This window comes from Vulpes lagopus, chromosome 20, assembly GCF_018345385.1.
Source record: "Vulpes lagopus strain Blue_001 chromosome 20, ASM1834538v1, whole genome shotgun sequence".
NCBI classification, from domain to species: domain Eukaryota; kingdom Metazoa; phylum Chordata; class Mammalia; order Carnivora; family Canidae; genus Vulpes; species Vulpes lagopus.
In genome coordinates this window covers 1,658,948-1,678,416 of record NC_054843.1, presented here as the reverse complement: position 1 = coordinate 1,678,416, position 19,469 = coordinate 1,658,948, and the positions used below count along the sequence as shown (strand labels likewise).

Below are 19,469 nucleotides of genomic sequence, written 5' to 3'. Positions count from 1 at the left end.
CAGCCGTCTTTCTCTCCCGCCCCCGGGGGTCTCTCTCCGTCTGGCACTGGGCAGGCAGCTGAGGCCCATCTGCTGGAGGACAGGTGTGCACCGATGAACTTCGTCAGCCCGTGAAGACACTGTCCCTTCTACGTGTCAAATTCAGATAAACTCTACTTAGACTTAGATTCCAGGACGCGGTCCCCTCCCACCAATCCCCGCCTTGTTTCATCCGCAACAAGACGCATAGACTAAGACCTAGGTGTCCTTTCTTCTCCCCTCGGCTCCCAGGGAGCTCAGAACTCCGCTCAGCTGTCTTCCTCGGCCGCAGGGACTGCCATCCTGGGTGGCGTGTGGCGTGTGTTTGTGCTCTGTGGGGGCCCAGACCCCCCAGGCGGTGCCGTGGGCAGGTTTCCCATCGCTCCCCACGCCTCCTCCTGCCTGGCCTCGTGTGACCCGCGCCCCTTGCCTCCCACCAGCTACACGTTCCAGCAGGTCCAGGAGCACACGGACCAGATCTGGAAGTTCCAGCGCCACGACCTGATAGAGGAGTACCACGGCAGGCCCCCCGCGCCGCCCCCCTTCATCCTGCTCAGCCACCTGCACCTGTTCATCAAGAGGGTCGTGCTGAAGATACCCGCCAAGAGGCACAAGCAGCTCAGTAAGCCCGCCCTCCGCGCCCCCAGCGTGCTCTCGGCTGTCTCGGGGTGCGGTCGGGGTGAGCACGGCTGCTCCTTCTAGAATCCTGGAAGCTCAGCGGGCTGAGCTGATGCAGACCACCCAGGCCTCTGAGGGACCCGCAGCCCCTTGGGTGGGCCTGGGGTGGGTTCTCCCTGCAGTTCCTCCCGCCGGGGCCCCTCCCAGTCCCCCTCATCCAGTGTTCGGGTCCCTCCGTCTGCCTCCTGCTCCCCCAGAGACCAAGCTGGAGAAGAACGAGGAGGCCGCCCTCCTGTCCTGGGAGATCTACCTCAAAGAGAACTACCTGCAGAACCAGCAGTACCAGCAGAAGCAGAGGCCGGAGCAGCAGATTCAAGACATCCGCGATAAGTAGGCGAGGCCGGGGCGGCCCATGGGGCGGCCCACGGGGTGGGAGACCTTATAGTTCCAAGTGGCCCTGGGGACATGCCCAGCTGGGGGAGGCCCAGGCACTGGCCCCTGTGTGGGAACCTGCATCCTCCTGCTGACCCACGGCCTTCCCTCTGGGTCCTTGGGGAGGCTGGCCCCCTCGGGTGGGGAGGAGAGTGAAGGTCACCTGCACTGCAGACAGGACTGAGCCCTGACTTCCTCAGGGGCCGGGGGTGGGAGGCAGAGGGAGGGGTGGGGGTCTGTGGGAGGCCCACCTGGCCAGGGAGGGCGAGCTCAGTGAGCTCCCAGGCTCACGGCCTTGCTGCAGCTCCTGTGGGGCCTGGTGGCCCGGCCTGGAGCTCTGGCTCTCCCCGAGGCCCCCCTCCCACTTCTTTCTGGTGGGAGGTCCGTGCTGCTTTGTCCACCCCACCCGGACGCCCCGATGGGTGGGAGGACGTGGCCCTGCTGTCAGTGCGTGTCTTGCGGTGGGCCAGGAGGAGGAAGGGGCGATAGGCCGTGTCCATGTGGCTATACCAGCTCCTGCCCCTGGTGCAGTCCCCTGGGCTGTGCATGGAGAGGGGGTGCCCTGGGGCCTTGGGGGAGCACCCAGAGGATGGGCCTCCTGCAGCCAGGCCAAGGGCACCTCAGAGCCGTGTGCCTGCCTTGCTGTGCCTCTTGGCTCATCTGTGATGTGGAGCCAGTGATGGCACTGCTTCCAGAACACACGGGAGGGCGCGCACCGCACGTCCTGGCTGGAGGCACAGGGGATGATGCCCTGCACTGGCCACCTTCCCTCCCTGGGTCCGGTGAGGGATCCCAGGCCCAGGGAGGCGGCCCGGTGCACCACGGCCCCACAGCCCCGTGGCCGAGCTGAGCCCACCCCCCTCCACCCACAACGTGGGGCAGGGTTTAGTACAGAAGAGCATCCCGTGTGGGTGGTACTGGGCACCCTGGGCACAGCCAGGCAGGAGAGCCCGGACGCGGTCTGGCCGTGGGATTACTCCCGTCAGCGTGGCAGGCCGAAGCTGGGTGAAACTCCCGTGTTGTAGCAAAATGAGACCAAAGCAGACATTCCCCGACCAGCCGCGTGGCCCTCGCCCCACCCAGGGCGGCCCAGAAGCAGCGCTGAGCTCGGTGCTTCGCCTCTGGCAGCCGCGGGCAAACCTGGGTGAGGCGCGTCTCGTACCTGCACCTCCCGGCCAGGGAGGCCCCTGCAGGCTGTCAGGTGGCCGTGTGAGCCGGGGTCACCCACTCGCCACGGGATCGTCCCCGTGGGGGGTAGGCCGTGGTCGGTCTGTGCAGCAGCGTGTGTTGTAAATAGCTTCAGCTGAAAGGGAAGAGGCCTGGAGCTGACGGCTAAGCCCAGGAGGCTGCTGGGTCTGGTGGGACTTGCACCCGCAGGCTAGCGCCGCAGTCCCTCCGCATCCGGGCCCCTGGGCCGGGCCGGCTGGGCTCAGCTGCGTGCTCTTGCAGGGTCAGCACCGTGGTGGACCTGCTGGAGAGGGAGAGCCTGAAGCAGTCAGGCCTCGTGGAGCAGAGACTGGCCTCCCTGGAGGAGCAAGTAGGTTCGGGGCCCGGGCCTCCGCTTCTGGGTCACGGGCTGGACAGGCCTGGGGTCAGGAGCCGAGATGATGAGCGCGCTGGGGAGCCGACCAAGAGAAGGGCTCGGGGAGTCCTGGGGGCGATTGTTCCCAAGCAGGAGAGGCGCCTTCTGCGTCCTCCAGACATTCTGCGAAACACCTCCCCGCTGAGCTCCGCCGCTGGCGCCGGGCGGTGTCTGCACCACGGGCTGGTCAGAGGAGCCTCTGCCCCTCTCATCCCCCGTCAGCGCACACTCGTGCTCCCCCCACGGGTGGGCCACACTCCCTGGGCTCCAAGCCCTGGGCCTGAGACAGGCAGCCCCGAGCAGCCTCACCTCTAAGAGTCATCGCCTCGCAGGCCAGCGGGGCTCAGGCGCCTGAACGTTCACCCACCCCTCCATCCATCTGTCCATCCATCTGTCCATCCATCTGTCCATCCATCTGTTCATTCCTCCATTTTCCCACCTATCATTCCATCTATCCATCATCCGTCTACCCATCCATCATTTTCCTTCTATCCATCCCTTCCTCCTTCCTTCCTTCCTTCCTTCCTTCCTTCCTTCCTTCCTTCCTTCCTTCCATCTGTCCATCCTTCCATCCATCCACCCATCCATCCTTTTATCCACCCATTTATCCACCCACCCACCCATCCGTCCATCACGTCATGTTTCCTGTGCTCCTCCTCCGTGCCGCATCCCAGGCTGGCCTGAGGAACGTCAGGGTGAACAGGCATTGTCTCCCCCTCAGAGGTTTCCAGCCTGGTGGGCACAGACTTAAATGTCATGGTCACAGTGTGTTTTCATAAGTGTAAGCGTAGGGACTGGCGGTCAGGGAGGCTCCAGCCTCCGGGAAAAGGAGGTGTGGACTGGGTGGAGGCTGAGCCCCTCCTTCTATGCCCCTCCTGCTGGGGGCACAGAGGACCGGTGCTTTCCTGTGAGCGGCCCTGCTGCCCATGGCAGCCTCCCAGCAGGCAGGCCCTGAGCCCCACATGCTGTCACCGAGTCCCGCCTCTTCTCAGCTCTGGGGACTGTTGCACACGGGGGTCCGCCCAAGCTGCCCTCTCTCCGTGGGTCCTTGCCTTGCTGACACCCTCTACAACGGGTGCAGTGCGGCCGAGCAGTGTTCCCCCGGCCCCCATTCATCACGTGGCTCCTACTATCACCTGTAGTTGAGTATGTTTTGCTTCTAGAAGTTTCTTTTCTCTGGGAGGAGCAGGAGCCGTGGGAAGCTCCAGTGGGTAGTCCTGCACCACCTTCTTCCTGTGGCTCAGATTTCTCCTCCTGGGGCTTTGTTCAGGGGCCTCTGGTGTGTCCAGGTCCAGCAGTCATTGTGTCTCACTGGAGGGCACTGCCGGGGACCAGCGGCCCTGGTCCCGAGGGGAGCAGGGTGGGCTTGGATGCTGACGGGGTCACTGCAGCAGGATGGGCCTCCTGGCAGCGCCCTCGCTCGCGGTCTCAGTGGAGGCGTGGGGATGCAGTTCGGGGGCAGGTGTTGACCCCATCCTGTTTGGGACGTGCCTTCCAGATGGCCCAGACGTCCAGAGCATTGCACTGGATCGTGAAGGCCCTGCGAGACAGTGGCTTTGGCTCCGAGGAGGGCTTCCCCACCCTGGGTGAGTGTCCCTCTACTGGCCCGTGTTCTCCTGGGTCTGGGGGCGTGTGGGGAGGAGGAGGGGCTCCCGCTGCGCCTGGGGGTGGGCCGAGGGAGCCGCCCAGCCTGGGGGGGGTGCCCAGGGGAGCTCGGCCCACCCTGTGGAAGCAGGGGCCGAGCCCTGGATGTGACCAGGCGGAGACTGTGAGCGGAGACCTGGCCCACGCCCCCGTCCCCCCCCCGCCACGCCCCCATGCATCGTGCTGCCCAGGAGGTGCCCCGGGGGCAGAAAGCAAAGTGCACGCTCCTCAGTGTGCAGCCAGCCGGGAAATGGGCCCATTAACTGCTGACCCCAGTGGAGCTCGTGGGCCCTCCTTTGCTCCACGGGCTCCGGGGAAGCCACACAAGGAGCCAGGCGCTGGCGGGGGGCACTGCCCGACCCCAGACCTCTGTCCTCCCGGCGCGGGGCCCCCGTGAGGGCCGGCAGTGTTCAGTCTGGGCTCAGGGAGGTGGAGGCGGCCCAGTTGTGGGGATGGGGCCATAGAGGACGCCCCCGCCCCGTGGGCCAGGTGTCTGAGCCGGGTTCCGGCTTTGCCCATGGCTCCCCGTGGCTCTTCCCAGCACCCCAGAAGGCCTCCCTGGGGCAGGACCGTGAGCCGGACGGTGGGCACAAGGCGGAGGACGCGGGTGACACCCACCACGTGAACGCCCGGCACCTCCTCTACCCCAACTCCCACGTCACGCGGTTCCCGGTGCCCAACGAGAAGGTGCCCTGGGAGGTAAGTGCTGGTCTCAGCCGGAGGCGCCCGGTGTCCTGGGGCAGTGGGCCGTGTGAGCCCTCCGACCCTGCCGGGCACCAGGTGGCCTCGCCCGCCGCAGCCTCACAGGGACGTGCTGGACAGAGGAGGAAACTGAGTCATGCAGGTCCACACAGCTAAAGGCGGTGGAGCTGGGATTGGAGCCAGGGCGCTGGGGGGGCTCTGACCCACACAGGGAGCAGACTGCTCCCCGACCTGCACCCGCCTCACCCGTCCTACAGCCCGCATCCCCGGGAGCGCTTGCTGCCCCTTTTGTGGGTGCCAGGTGACAGCCTCCGCGTGCCCTCCCTGCCCCACGGGCTTTTGCTCTGGCCTTTCCAGAATGTTCTGGGCTGTGTCTTCCATTCCTTCTTCCAAGTCTCTGCGAGCTGGGGGGCCTCCTCACTTCTGGAGTCCAGCCTAGACCCCCCCATCCTGGGGGCTCCCCTAGACCAGCAGAGCCATTGCCGCCCCCTGGCTGGGCCCCCGGGGCGGGTGCACCCCTCAGGCCTGCCCGAGCACGGAGCTACCGTGTGCACTTTGGGGACGCTCCCGGGGTCCTTGCCGACGAGCACCTGGAGGAGGAGCCGCCCCCGTCACCCGGGGTGCCTGGGCCCCAGCCGCGGTCCGGGGTAACAGCCTGAAGCGAGAACCGCCGTGTTTGTGCAGACGGACTTTCTCATCTACGACCCGCCCTTTTACACGGACGACAGGAAGGACAAGGGCTTGGTGGACCCCGTGGGAAAGTGAGTGTGGGCATCCCCGGGCCCGGGTGGGAGGGCGGGCGAGGACCAGCTGGGCGCTCCGGGGTGGCCTCCAGAAGCTGCTCAGGGCGAGGCTCCTGCGGGGACAGGGTGCCCCGCTCCCCCCCCGGGGCTGGGATGTGCTGGGGAGGCGCGTGGCTGGGGGCGCCCGACGCCCGATCCGGGGCAGCACCCCTCCCATCGGGGACGTGGCTTCTCCCTTGCTCCCAGTGCCCTGGAACCCCTGGCCGGGATCACCTACAACGCCGTGGATGGGCCCGTAGACCGGCGGAGCTTCCACGGGGTCTACGCGGTTCAGGACGGGCTCCCTCTGTGAGTGCAGCCGCCCCCTCGCGCATCACCCCGACCCTTGTGCGGTGCCTTCGGGGGCTTGCTCGGGGGGTCAGCGGTCCTGTCTTGGCAAGCTAGCTGTTTTTCTGATAAAAATGAACAAAATACAGAAGAAAAGAGACATTGACATAAAGGGTTTCCTTAGCACCATCCCTGCACCTCCCGGGACTTACCGCTGGCCTCGGGCTCTTCGCCTCCATCCCTGAGTGACCTCGGTGACCTCCGTCCTTCCCTGTGAAATGGGGATGAGCTCCCGCCCTCTCCGGAGATTTCCGAGAAAGCAGGCTTCACCTGAGAGGGCTCTGGCCTCGGGGGAGAAGCTGAGGGGCTGGTGGGGCCAGGTCAGGGGGGGGGGTGGTGTTTCCCAGCGTCTGTTCCCTGCGGGGACGGGCTCTGTGCCCCATTGTGCATCGAGTGCATGCAACGTAAAGCTGTCGAGTGACCGGTGGCATCACGCCTACGGTGTGGCAGCCTGGGGTTCTGGAAGTAGAGGAGCCTCCTCTGCCCGGGGTGGCTGGGGCGGTGGCAGCACCAGGGCTGGGAGGATGAGGAAGGTGCCATCAGAAGTAGGGGAGGGATGACAGGTCTCTGGGATGCCCTGAGCCCCCTGGGGCGGACGAGCCCTGAGAGAGGTGGCGGGCGGCAGGCCTTCACGTCCTGGAGCAGGAGCGGGTGACTGTCGGGAGGTGGTGGGAGACGGGCAGGGTGTGAGAACGGGAAGCTGGCCCCAGCTGTGGGGACGGGAGGCCACATGGGGTGGGGCAGGTGCAGGTCGTGGCATGGGAGGAGTCAGGCTGGCGTGTCGCAGAGGGACCCACAGTCCTTCGGATGCAGATGTGTGTCGTGTGGTGCGACGATCGAGCCGCACACTCTCTGGGGCCGGGGTGCCCACGCTACCACGTAAGCGTCTGCGGTGGGGCTGGATTTCTGCTCCCAAGGAGACCTCTTTCCCTCCCCACCAAGTCCACGGTGACCTGAAGCTCCTGCCTCATCCCTTGGAGTCCCCAGGTGGTGGCCCCAGGGTGGGGAGGTGGGTTTGGCCAGGCCAGGGGAGGGGCTGGCAGGTCCGGGGTCTCATCCCTGCCTCCCCACACCGGCTCTGAGGTGAGGTGCCCGGGCTCTGGAAATCCTGGGCCGGGGAAGGTCCGGGGGGAGCCAGCACGCCCCCTGGTGAGTGCCCTGCCCACTGCCCCCACCCAGTCCTCTCGGAGCCAAGCGGTGGCCTAAGTGACCCCCGTCTGTCCCAGGAACCCCATGGGCCGCACGGGACTGCGTGGGCGTGGAAGCCTCAGTTGCTTTGGACCCAACCACACGCTGCAGCCTGTGATCACCCGGTGAGTAGCCTCGGATGAGGCCCTCAGTCGCCGGTGGGGCCCTCCCCGTGCGCTGGCAGCTGAGAGGACCGATCGTATGTGGGGCCTGGGTGCACGTGGGCCCCCCCAGAGCCTGCTCCGGCCTCCCACGGACCCCCCTCCCCTGGGTGCCTCTGGGAGGAGGGGCAAAGCCACGGACCAAGGCCCAGGACAGACACATGAAAGTGTGCATAACACCCCCCCCCCCATTTCCAAAGAGCAGCAGGGGAGCAGCTGGGGCCAGGCATGTGCTTCTCTCTGAGGCTTTTGATAAAACAAACAAAAAAACAACTTTCCTGAAAGGCCGCCCCCTTCTAGTCCCACCGGCAGCACCAATGAGGGGAAGACGCCCCTGACGGTCATAGGCTGGTTCTCCCCCTGGAGCAGGTTCTGGGGAAAGGAGACCGGGCTGGGCACCGGGGAGGCCGGGGAGGCTGGGGGCTCCCCCCCCCATCCTCCCCTCGGTGCAGGGAGAGCTGTGCTGAGGTCAGGGGATCCCACGGGCCACCCCTTCTACAGGTGGAGGCGGAACCAGGACGGAGCCATCTGCAGGAAGAGCATAAAGAAAATGCTGGAGGTGCTGGTGGTGAAGCACCCCGTCTCCGAGTCCTGGGCCTTGCCAGGGGTAAGCTGCTCGAGCCGTGCGTCCGTGCCGCGGGGCGCTCCACCTGCTGAGCCCCTGCAGGCGCCCCCCGGGCAGCTGTGGACCCTGCCCCCGGTTCTGAGGGACACACTGGGGCTTGGCTTCGTATAAGGAACTCCCCCTCCCGGTCCTTATCTTGTGCTTGTGAAAACGGGTTCAGAGACTCTGGTGTGTGGGCGCCGACAGAGCACTAGGCTCGGGGCTGGGGCTGCGTCGGAGGCTCGCAGTCCTGGGGGCAGACGTGGGTCCCCGTGCAGGTGTCTCAGGCGGGCACCTGCTGCGGGTGTGTGGCCCAGAGCTGAGCCCTAAGGACAGGATGGCGTGTGGGGCTGGGGGGCCACAGGAACGGTCCCTCCGCTCAGGAGCGGCAGCTGGTGGTAGGGCTGAAGGCCGGAGTGCACCCCAAGGCCTTGTGGGGAAGAACACGACAGGGGTGCAGAAGGCCCTGGGCTGGACTGCTCCCGTTTGACGCCCAGACCAGTGCGCCCTCCCCCCATCCCTGTTCTGGGGTCCTGGCAGGAGGACCAGGTCACCCGACAGGCTCTGAGCTGGGGCACAGCCTCTGGGATGCAGCCCCTACTGGGGACCCCTCCTCTGAGCGCGTGCCAAGGAAGTCCGTGATTCCCCCGACCTCAGCACCTGCCCCTGACCCCGGGGCTGCTTAGCTGGGACGGCCTGTTGGCGGGCATGCGTGTGCACCCAGGTCCTCAGGCTGCGGCGAGGGGTCCGGGGCTCCGGGCGGCTCTGGCCCCTGCAGCCAGGACCCCCGGGGCCCCACTGAACCAGGGGGCGGCTTACAGCCGGTCCCTCTCCCCCCGGGGCTCCTCTAGCATGATTCAGCCTCCGTCTTGGGCACTTTGGTCTCTGCGGGCAGGACACTGGCCCAGCGCCAGTGTGGGTCTAGCAGTTGGCGTCTTCTGAGCCATGTACCCGCAGCCCCAGGCCGTGTACCCACAGCCCCAGGCCGTGTACCTGCAGCCCCAGGCTGTGTACCTGTAGCCCTAGAGCCATGAACCTGTAGCCCCAGGCCGTGTACCTGCAGCCCCAGAGCCATGGACCCGCAGCCCCAGGCCGTGTACCCGCAGCCCCAGACCCACACAGGTCCCCAGTACTCCAGCATTCGAGGGGCAGCCGTGTCTCAAGCGCCAAAGCAGGATGGCTGTGACGTGGACTCGGAGGGACTTTAATAACAAACAGGGCCTCCCAGAGGGGCGAGGGCCAGGCAGCGCAGGCCAGGATCGGTCCCCGGGGCGGGTGGCATGGGGAGTGGCCGGGAGCCCGGCCTGGGGCAGCAGAGGTGAGAGCTGGCACCTGAGGAACGTGAGTGGTGAAAACGTGCCCTGCTGGGGCCAGGCTGGCAGAGGGCAGGGTGCTGGTGGCCTCTGGGCTTGAGAGACGCCGTGCCTCTGGCCTGACTCAGCCCGACTCCGTCACACGCTGACGTGGGCAGTGGGCTCTGGGCAGTGTCACTCGGCCCCGAGACAGCCAGGCCGCAGACACGCCTCCGCCTGTGGCTCCGGGGCGCTGGCCGGCTGCCCACGCCGGGCACGGGGCCAGGGGAGGTGGGTCCCCGGACAGCCTCGCAGACCCCCTGCGTCCTCCCCACTCAGGGCTCTCGGGAACCGGGAGAGATCCTGCCCCGGAAGCTGAAGCAGGTCCTCCGCCGAGAGTTCTGGTCTCCCTTCCAGAACTTGCTGATACAGGGCACGGAGGTAAGGCGGCCCTTCTGCTTCGCTCCCGTCCGCGTGTCCCGGTCCCCCCGCTGGCTGCGGCTGCACAGGAGGGGACACTGGGACGCCGCCCCCACCCACATCCTGCAGCTCCTGGGGGAGGAGCTGGGACCAGGAGGTGCCCGCCATGTCCCCATCCTCCCCTCCCCCCCAGTCTTGGCCCGAGCACACGGGTGCGTGGGGACGCAGGGTCTGTGTCCCGCAGGGCAGCGGGCGGTCGGGCCTGCAGTCTCGCTGAGTCCTCTCATCATCACGAAAGCAGTCTGCGGCCGCACGCCCCTTCCCGCGGGCCCACGGCGTGACCTCCGTGCGCAGGCCGGGGCCGGGGCCAGCCAGCTGCCCCGCAGGATGGGGCCGCCCGCGCACGTTTCTTCCTAACTTGCCTTTTCACTCAGTTCGCGATGGCCGCGGTTTTAGGGCCCGATCTACAAATCCGCCTTTTCCGTGGCCGCGGGATGTTTTGCGCCTTGAATAGCTGAACGTGGCCGGCGGGCACCTGGGTTGTCGCCGCTCCCGTGTCTGGCCCAGTTCAGGGCCAAACAGGCGACAGCTGATATTTAGACTTTTGACCTCCGGAAGCCAGTCGCTCCCAGGGGCCGGCCGGTTGGTAAAGAGAATTAAGTGGTTCACTTACTGAGGGGGGATCCACGCCACACAAAATTAGCAAAGTGAGCGGGACCGTGGCATCGGGTGCCCCGCCGTGTTGTGCGATCACCACGCCCGCCTCCGGCGGTCCAGAACATTCCCTGTGCGCTCTCTGCGCCCCACCCCTCCCCCGCGGCACTGGTCTGCTCTCGGGCTCTGCACCCCCCGCCCCCCTGCTCCCCTGCCCCGTGCAGGGCCCTGGTTGCAATCACACAGCGAGCAGCCTTTGGCGTCTGGCTTCTATCACTTGGCGCAATGTTTTTGCCGCCCGCCGACCCGGTGCAGTCCTTCCCAGGCCGGGCAGGGAGGCTCTGGCTGAGGGCCGGAGCCCAGGAGGGGGCTGCGTGAGGCGCGGGGGGGCCCCCTTGGGTCAGGCACGTGGAGGCCGCATCGTGGAGCAGGCCGTGTGGTTGGGGAGAGAACGGGGGGGGGGCCCCCCCGAGGGTGGGCAGCTGTGGCCGGGGTCCTCGTGGAGCAGCAAGCAGGGGTGGGGCTCAGCGCTCCCTGGGGTGGATGGGCTCACCCTGTGCTGCTTCCCAGGTGTACAAGGGGTACGTGGACGACCCCAGGAACACAGACAATGCCTGGATTGAGACGGTGGCCGTCAGCATCCACTTCCCAGACCAGAGCGACATGGATCTGAAGAGGCTGAACTCTGTACGGGCTCCGGGGAGGGGGCAACATGGGGCCACCATGCTCTGGGGGGGACCTCCAGGCCTCCAGGAGGGGTCTGCCCGGGGTCCCAGGCGGCCAGCACTGGCTGAGCCCAGATGGGGGGCTGCAGAGAGTAGGGGGTCCCGGAGGCACCTGCAGATGGCCGGGGCGGAGTCAGAGCTGGACCTGCTGGGGGGGTCACGTACCCATGGGGATAGCATCCCCCGCACTGAGATCAGTGCAGAGCTGGGACCCCTGGGCCCGGGGAGCAGACCTGGGCTGGGTTTGCAGGACGGAACCCTGAGAATAAGGCCACCGGCTGTGTCCTCAGGATGGATTTTCAGGTCTGGGCGGGAGTTCTCAGAGTTTTTCACTCCCTTTGATAGAAGAGCCCAGTGAAGCAGCCACAGGCCAGAGACCCAGGTGGTGGCGTCCCCGAGGCCCTTCTGCAGCTGGTTTTGAGGGTGTTTGGGCAGAGGCGGGGCCGGCTCGGAGGGACTCAGCACCTACGTTTGCCCTTGCAGCACCTGCACACCTGTGACCCCGGGATGTCCGTCCAATGGCAGGTGGTGGACAAGCGCATCCCACTGTATGCCAACCACAAGACCATCCTCCAGAAGGTGGCCGCTCTGTTCGGGGCTTTCTACTGACCTGTGGGCTCCAGCCGGGCCCCCCTGCCAGGGGCAGGTGAGGCTGGTCGGCCCCCGGGACCCAGGCTGACACCGGCTGCCCAAGGGTCCTGCTGCCCTGGACCTCGCCGGGGCTGGGGGCTGCTGCTGGGGCGCCGCGTGGTGTGGTTTGGGGATCTCCACCTCGAGTCGCCGACCAGATGGGCCTGTGAACTGGACAATGGCAGGGCGCCCTGAGAGGAGAGCCAAGGCAGGGGACGGGCTGGCTGTGGTCACACGGCCATTCCTCGGGGTTGACGCGGCCCCTGGGACCCGCCAGCTGTCGTCACCCCTGGCAGCCCCGGCCCGCAGCTAGTGATTCCCTCCTGGTCACAGCATGAGCAGCTCGTCCACGACAGACGTGCACTGGCCTGGGGCCTGCATCTCCTGGACAGTCGGGGATCCCCCGTGCTCTTCTCCTCGGGCCCACAGCCCGGAGGTGGTGTCTACCATGACCTTACGCAGACCTCACCTGTGCTGGGGCGGGAGCCTGGGCTGTCAGGGCTGAGCCCGTTCGGGGGGTGGGGGCCACACAAGCACACGTCTTCTCTGGAGACCACAGGGTGTCTGCCTACGTGCCAGCCTGGGGACCGGGCGGGGGCTCCCCATGCACGGCACTCCCTCCTTCCCTGTGAGCCCAGGGAGGGGCAGGCGGTGGGCATAGACGCCGGGGGGAGCCACCCTGCTCCGGGTCAGTGACTCACAAGCCATCAGCATAAACCGCCAGGAGTCATCAGGGCCGGGAATGTTGTAAAACCCAACATTAAATCTGCTGCTCCCTCCAGCCTGGCCTGCGTCTTCTGTGCTTCCTGCAAATAAAGTTCAGACACATGCAGTGCTCAGGGCGCAGTGTCTGAGTCACTGAAACCTCTTTGGACCCGTGGCGGAGCCTCCTCCCGAGGCCCTCTCCTACGGTTCCTCCTGTGCACATCCTGAGGCCCCTGAGGCCCCAACTCATGATTTCCTCTCTGATCCCCTGCCGCCCGGCTCCCTACTCTTCATACCCCTGGACCCAGCCTCCGGCATCGGCCCCCAGCACCCAGGCTGGTCCGCAGCGATCTCACACCCTCTCCGTGGCTTCCGGCACACACAGGTGTGGGGGGACACGGCGGAGGGGGGGGGCTTGGTTCTTTATCTAGATGCATCTACCTAGCCAAGCTAGCATTCAACTGGCAGCACCGAATAATGACATTTTAGAATCGTAAAGACTCAAAAAATGCATTGTGCTCTGAGAGAACATCTCTAAGTTGAATTTCAGAGAAGCAGACACTGACTTAGCTTGGCTGCGGTAACACAATCCGGACGGGGTGGGGGTGGGGAGGCTCCAACAACAGGCGTTTAGTTCTGGTCCTGGAGGCTGGCGGTCGGCGCCCCGGGGCCAGCAGGGTTGGGGCTGGTGGGAGCTCTCTTCTGGCTGCCGGTGGCCGCCTCCCACTGCGCGCTCACGCCCCGTCCTCGGTGTGTGCTCGGAGACCGAGCGCTCCGGGGTCTCTTCCTACCGAGACCCTAATCCTATCACATCAGGGCTCTGCTCCGAGGCCTCCGGTAACCTAAGTGCGTCCGGAGAGGCCCCACCGCCCAGTACAGCCACACTGGGAGCTAGGGCCGCCGTACTGGGGGTGGGGAGGGAGACACAAAGCTCCAGGCTAACACACGCACACCCCGCGCCGGCACTGGCTGAGCCCAGATGGGCACAGACCAAGCGCTGCGCTAAGCGAAGAAACCATGAGAGCGCACGGCAAGTCTCTGTTGGGGCACGCTGGGAAAATAAAATGTGATCGCAGCCTCGCTGGGGTCAGTGGGAGCCGCGGAGGGGCGTGCGGGTGACCCAGCGCAGCGGCGTCCTCTGGCTCAGGAGGAGGAAGGAGCGGCTGCCGTGGCTCGGCGCGGGACGGCGGGGCTCACGGGTGCGGGGCCGCTGGCGGGGCGGGGACAGGTGCATAACCGTAACCCCCTGCACCCCGAGGAGTTAGCTGGAAAGGAGGCTGTTGAGGGAAGCCCCGGAACCAGCGGAGGATGGTTACTGTGAAATAAAATGGCTCGAGACACGCAAGACGCCGCAGTCACCGTGACACGTATAAATCGTGATTTTCCCATCCGGGCAAACAAATGACCCAGCTCCTGTGTCTTGTTTTCTATATATTTTTCTCTATCAGCTAAGACCAAGGAAAGCACGAGAGCCGACAACGTGGAGAAGGCGTGCGGGCAAACGCTCGCAGAGAAAGGCGTGGACAGGGTTCTCGCGGAGCCACGCCGCAGGCCTCCTGTGAGGGGCCAGGAGCCCCGAGGGGTGGAGGGCGTCACGGCAGCCTTCGCTTGGGAAGTCATCCCTCGCAGGAGCTGTTACCCCTCCAGCAACACAGCTGCTGCTTCTCCTTTTTCTTTTTCTTTTTTTTTAAAGATTTTATTTATTTATTCATAAGACACCCAGAAAAAGAGGCAGAGACAGAGGCAGAGGGAGAAGCAGGCTCCATGCGGGGAGCCCGACGCGGGATTCGATCCCAGGACCCCGGGGTCATGCCCTGAGCCGGAGGCAGACGCTCCACCACAGAGCCCCCCAGGTGTCCCAGCACCATAGCTTTTTAAATATATAAATCAAACCTGATAGAAAGTCAAGGAGAAATGGGCAAATTCACAGGAATATTTGAGACATTTTCTCAGAAATCGAGGAATCAAGAAGCCAAAGGAAAGCAGAGCAGAATTTGACTAAATCAACAAGACTGCGGTCCCTGAGTGTCGCTGCGGGAGGTGTGTGTGTGCACCTTCATGCATACGGTGTGTATTTATGTGTGAATATGTGTACGTCATGCGATATACACACGTGTGTAACTCAGACGCACACGCAAGTTACATGTAAATCACATGCAAATTATATGCAAACCACATGCAAATTAGGTGTGAATCGCACGCAATTTATAGGTAAATTATATGTGAATTATATTAAATAAGTGGGGCTCCCAGGTGGCTCGGTGGGTGAAGCATCTGCCTTCGGCTCAGGTCATGATCTCAGGGTCCTGGAATCGAGTCCTGCATCGGGTTCCCTGCTCAGTGAAGAGTCCGCTTCTCCCTCTACCCCTCCCCTGCTCATGCTCTTTTGCTGACTCTCTCTCTTTAAAATAAAAAAATTGAATGGAATGTTTTTAAAAATTACATAAGTGATGTACAATGTATTTATATATCGTATGAAATGAGTATGTGTATGGCGTACAGGTGCCGCACGCACACAGACACAGCACTACACCAACACACCTTGCTCGTGCGAGTGTGTGGTCCTGTCCCCACCCGAAGAGCAGAAACAAGAGGCCCAGAGGAGACACATGGGACCTTCACCAAATCCAAACGTGCATCACCCCAGGGAGGGGATCTCGGAACTTTGCAAGGCAGCCCCAGCACGGGGCCACACTCTCTGGCTGTAGCCTCAGGACAGCAACGATGGAACGAGAACACACACCAGAAGGGACAGAAACAGGAGCCTGAGCTCAGGACTATGGGGACCGGTCCCCTGGCCAGCTGGGAGGGCGAGGGGGCAGTGTCCAGGGCGGGGCTCTGCTGGGGGGGCAGCCCTCTGCCCTCTGCCCTCCCTCGGAGCGGCTTCTGTCCCCACCTTGGGCCTCTGGTTCCTCAGGCAGGGGCACTAACAAGGAGGGCTGTGCCTCTGTCCTCAGAGCAGACCCTGTCCTTGTGACCCTGGTTCGCGCTCAGTCCCAGGGGCAGGCCAGGCAAGGCCCCTGAGCTGGGCGTTGTCCAGGGAAGGCCCAGGGGGCCACCGTGCCTGCCACCTGCCACCTGCATCTCTCTAGTGGGAAGGGGACCAACGCGAGACAGTGAGGGGTTCGTGTCACCCCCTGCGGGATGTGGCTGGAGGCTCCCAAGGGAACCTACCTAACCTTAGACGTCCTTGCTACAAAATCAAAGACAGAAAGTGAATGGTCTGAGGTTCTAGCTTCAGAAGCTCAAGAAACGGCTACGACATCGATGCAGGAGCCAGGGAAGCCGGGCTTTACGGAGGAGGGAAAATCAGAGTCGGCATGATGAAGATGTTAAAAAATCGGTTCTCAGAAACGCGGACAAAGCAGAGGGGACGTGGCCCTCCGTGGGCCGGTGAGGGGGATGTGGCCCTCCGCGGGCGATGAGGCTCCGGGCGCCCTTGGTTCCCGGCCCTACCCCCGGGCTGCCCACCAGCCGCCCTTGGACCTCTCCCTCTGGGCTGCCCTAGCCCCTGCTGGGAGCCAGTGTCCCCGACGGCATGGCAGGTCAGGCTCCTGTCTGGGGGTCCCTGCGGCGGGGCCAGCGCACACCGACACCCCGAGGAGGGGCGGCCCCCGGGGGAGCGCAGCCCTCCGGCCTCCTCCCCGAGATGTTTTGTCCCTCGGCCTGGTTCTGCCGTGGCCGTGAGCTGGTCCCCGGGGAGATGCTCTCGGCCCCGCCTGGCAAAACCACCTTCCTGGCGGGGAAGCAATTAAGCAGCCGGAGCAGCTGCCCAGCATCCCTGGGGCCGGCGAGCCTGGGTTCCGGGGATAAATGGGTGAGCTAATGGGCCCTGAGCCCAATTACAGTCGGAAGCGCAGCGACGGCGGGCAGACCACGCGGCCGGGAGGCATCAGGAGCTTCTGCTGTTCCTGAGCGACGCTCCCGGGCTTGGCCTGCGCCTGGCTGGCGGCCAGCACCCCCTGAGAGGCCGGCCCTGGGCTGGGGGCACCGCTCAGCGCACACCGCAGGCGAGCGCCCCGTGTCCGTCTGCTCCGCTGTCCACCGAGGCAGAGCCGCCCGAGAATAGCAAACCTGTGTGGCGTGTGATTATCTTCTGCTGTGGAGGCAGAGCAAAGGCATCCGGGCAGATGTGAACTATGAGCCACCAGCACCCAGATCAAGATCCAGAACATACCGTCCCAGGAGTCCCTCCTGCCCAGTCCCATCACTGCCCTCCGGAACTTTCTGTAAGTAGAACCACACAGCGTGGGCTTGGCGTGTCCGGCCTCTCCCACTCTGCTTTTTATGTCTCTGGATTCCCCTGCACTGACACTGTGCTTGTTGGTAGCAAACCCATTTAATTTGTTTAATTTGAATATTAAAATATTCCTGACCTTTGGGGTTCCCATTTGGCGTCTATGTGATTTGCCTTATACGCTGATGAACCAGCAGCTTCAAGGCTCACATTATTTTAATCTCCAAAAAGAGAGCTGGCTGCTGAAAGCAGAAATAATCACGCGCTGCGAGGCTCCTACACACGAGGATGTGCGCGGGAGGACAGCGCACAGCACCGCTGCTCAGGCTGTGTCCAAACGTGCCCTGAAGGATCGCCCCAGTGAGCAGCCGCAGCCGGACACGACGGCCTAGGCCGCTGCCGAGATAGCGTGGCTGGGGCGCAGCTCCGGACAGAAGGCACAATCACAATCCCGTGTTCCTAAAGGAGGCAGGAGAGAGGAGAAGGGAGCAGGGCAGAGGGACCGGAGCCCGAGCCCTGAGCGTGGGCTGTCGCAGCCAGGACGGCACCACCAGCCAGCACGATGGCCTGGCCCTCGCCGTCCCCGGGCCCCATCGCAGTCAGCTCTGCTCTCTCCTCCGTCTGCTCCAGTCTCTCACTGACCCAGCCTTTCCTTCCTTGTCTTTTTTTTTTTTAGACATTTTATTTATTTATTCATGAGAGACACACAGAGAGAGGCAGAGACACAGGCAGAGGGAGAAGCAGGCTCCCTGAGGGGACCCCGATGCGGGACTCAATCCCGGGACCCCGGGGTCACTCCCTGAGCCAAAGGCACACGTTCAACCACTGAACCACCTGGATGTTCCTCTTCCTTGCCCTCTATGAAGTGCACTGATCAGTCACTTGTAACATGTCTTTCAGTTTGGGAGCGTCTGAAGAGCTCTCACTGCTGGACAGACACTATGCATGTTTGGCACGAATGTCACAGCAGTGCTGTCGTGTGTTTCTCCATCCACTGCATCAAGGGCTAACTGACACCGATCTCTCCTGATTTCTTATTACTGATGACATTAACCTTGGTCGCATAGGCAGGGTGGTTTCTGCTGTGCTTCTCCACTGTAAAATCATTGTTTCCCCTTTGTAGTTAATAAATATATGGAGGAAGAGACTCTGGTGCTATAGAAACCGCGCAGGTAGCAAAGTGTAAAGACACGGGTATGAGGATGGAACTCGACACCGCATGCTGACCTGATCGCAAGGAGGCTGCAGTGGCTATGCTAGTGTCAGACAAAATGATCCGGGGGTGAAGAGCATTATCTCATAATGAGAAAGGGCCAATTTATAAAGAAGACATATTAATGTAATAAAGGGCTTCAAGATACGCGAAGCAAAAACTGATGGAACTATAAGAACAGCAGACAAATCTACCATCAGTCAGAGACATCAACACCCCTCTCTCAATGATTAATAGAACACATGAAAGATCAGCAATGATGTAAAATGCGAGACTCACACTATCAGCCGTCTTGACCTCATCAACACTTCTAGCACATTCCATGGAGCAGTCATACAACACGTTTAAGTAAACATGTAACAATTACTAACACGGGCCACTTTCTGGGCTATAAGATGAGTCGATAAATTTAAAAGGACCCAAAGCATATGGAGTATGTTCTCTGACAATGAATTTAATAATCAAAACCAGAAAGCGCTCTGGAAAATCCGTAAATATCGGGAAACAAAACACTTCTAAATCCCTGAGTCAAAAAAAGAAATCAAAAGGTGACTTAGAAAATGTTTCAAACTTAATGGATGTCATTAAGAATTTCGGGGATGCAGCTAAAGCAGGGCTTGGAGGGAAACGTATAGCACTAAAATCCCCATACTAGAGAAGAAGAAAAATCTTAAACCATGAAGTCAGTTTTCACCTTAAGAAACCAAAACAAACAAACAAACAAATAAATAAATAATAAAAAATAAAATAAAAAAAAGAAGAGAAAAGTAAACCCAACGTAAGCAAAAGGTCAGAATGGGAGTCAATTGGGAAATAAAAAAGAAAAACAATAAAGAAATCAATGAAACTAAAAACTGTCCCTTTGAAAATGTCAATAAAATTGATAGACTTCTACCCTGAATGATTAGTAATAGAAGAAAGAAGATGCAGATTACCCACACCAGGAATGAACTGACATCACTTTGTACTCCATATTGTAAAGGTAACTAGGGGACATTATGCATAACTTTATGTTGATAAATTCAACAATTTAAATAAAACAGACAATTCCTTTTTTAATTATTCAATTAATGCTTATATAGTGTATTACTAGTTTCAGAGGTAGAGGTCAGTGATTCATCGGTTACATATAACACCCACTGCTCATCTCATCACATGCCCCCCTTCATGGCCATCCCCCAGTTACCCCGCCTCCATCCCCTCCCCTCCAGCAACCTTCAGTTTGGTTCCTGTGATTGAGAGTCTCTTATGGTTTATCTCCCTGTATGATTTCATCTTATCTTATTTTTTCCTCTCTTCCCCTGTGATCCTCTGTTTTGTTTCTTAATTTCCATATGTCAGTGGAATCATATGATATTTGTCTTTCTCTGATTGACTTATTTCACTTAGCACAAGTTCCATTTGGTTCCGTCCATGTTGTTGAAAATGGCAAGATTTTTTTGATGGCTGAGTAATATCCCAGTGTGTATATAGACCACCTCTTCTTTATCCATCATCTGTCGATGGACATCTCA

General features: G+C 62.0%; 1 protein-coding gene and 1 non-coding gene across 8 annotated transcripts in view; both read left to right on the top strand.

Annotated features, from left to right (window-relative positions):
* Window positions 1-12,612, top strand: part of TRPM2 (transient receptor potential cation channel subfamily M member 2) — a 47,224-nt gene extending 34,612 nt beyond the window's left edge. For 5 of the 7 annotated variants that reach the window (XM_041735215.1, XM_041735216.1, XM_041735213.1 and 2 more), the window contains 12 exons: window positions 459-640; window positions 894-1,026; window positions 2,518-2,605; window positions 4,149-4,236; window positions 4,836-4,993; window positions 5,681-5,757; window positions 5,986-6,087; window positions 7,353-7,439; window positions 7,977-8,082; window positions 9,711-9,812; window positions 11,016-11,132; window positions 11,654-12,612. In XM_041735215.1, the coding sequence (XP_041591149.1) occupies window positions 459-640; window positions 894-1,026; window positions 2,518-2,605; window positions 4,149-4,236; window positions 4,836-4,993; window positions 5,681-5,757; window positions 5,986-6,087; window positions 7,353-7,439; window positions 7,977-8,082; window positions 9,711-9,812; window positions 11,016-11,132; window positions 11,654-11,779 (1,366 nt within the window). In that variant the 3' untranslated portion in view covers window positions 11,780-12,612. The other 2 variants (XM_041735220.1, XM_041735219.1) reach the window with 2 other exon arrangements.
* On the top strand, window positions 8,036-8,089 carry LOC121479623. Its single transcript, XR_005984779.1, has one exon. It is a non-coding gene; the product is annotated as a Z6 small nucleolar RNA (small nucleolar RNA).
* Window positions 12,613-19,469: the final 6,857 nt, after the last annotated feature.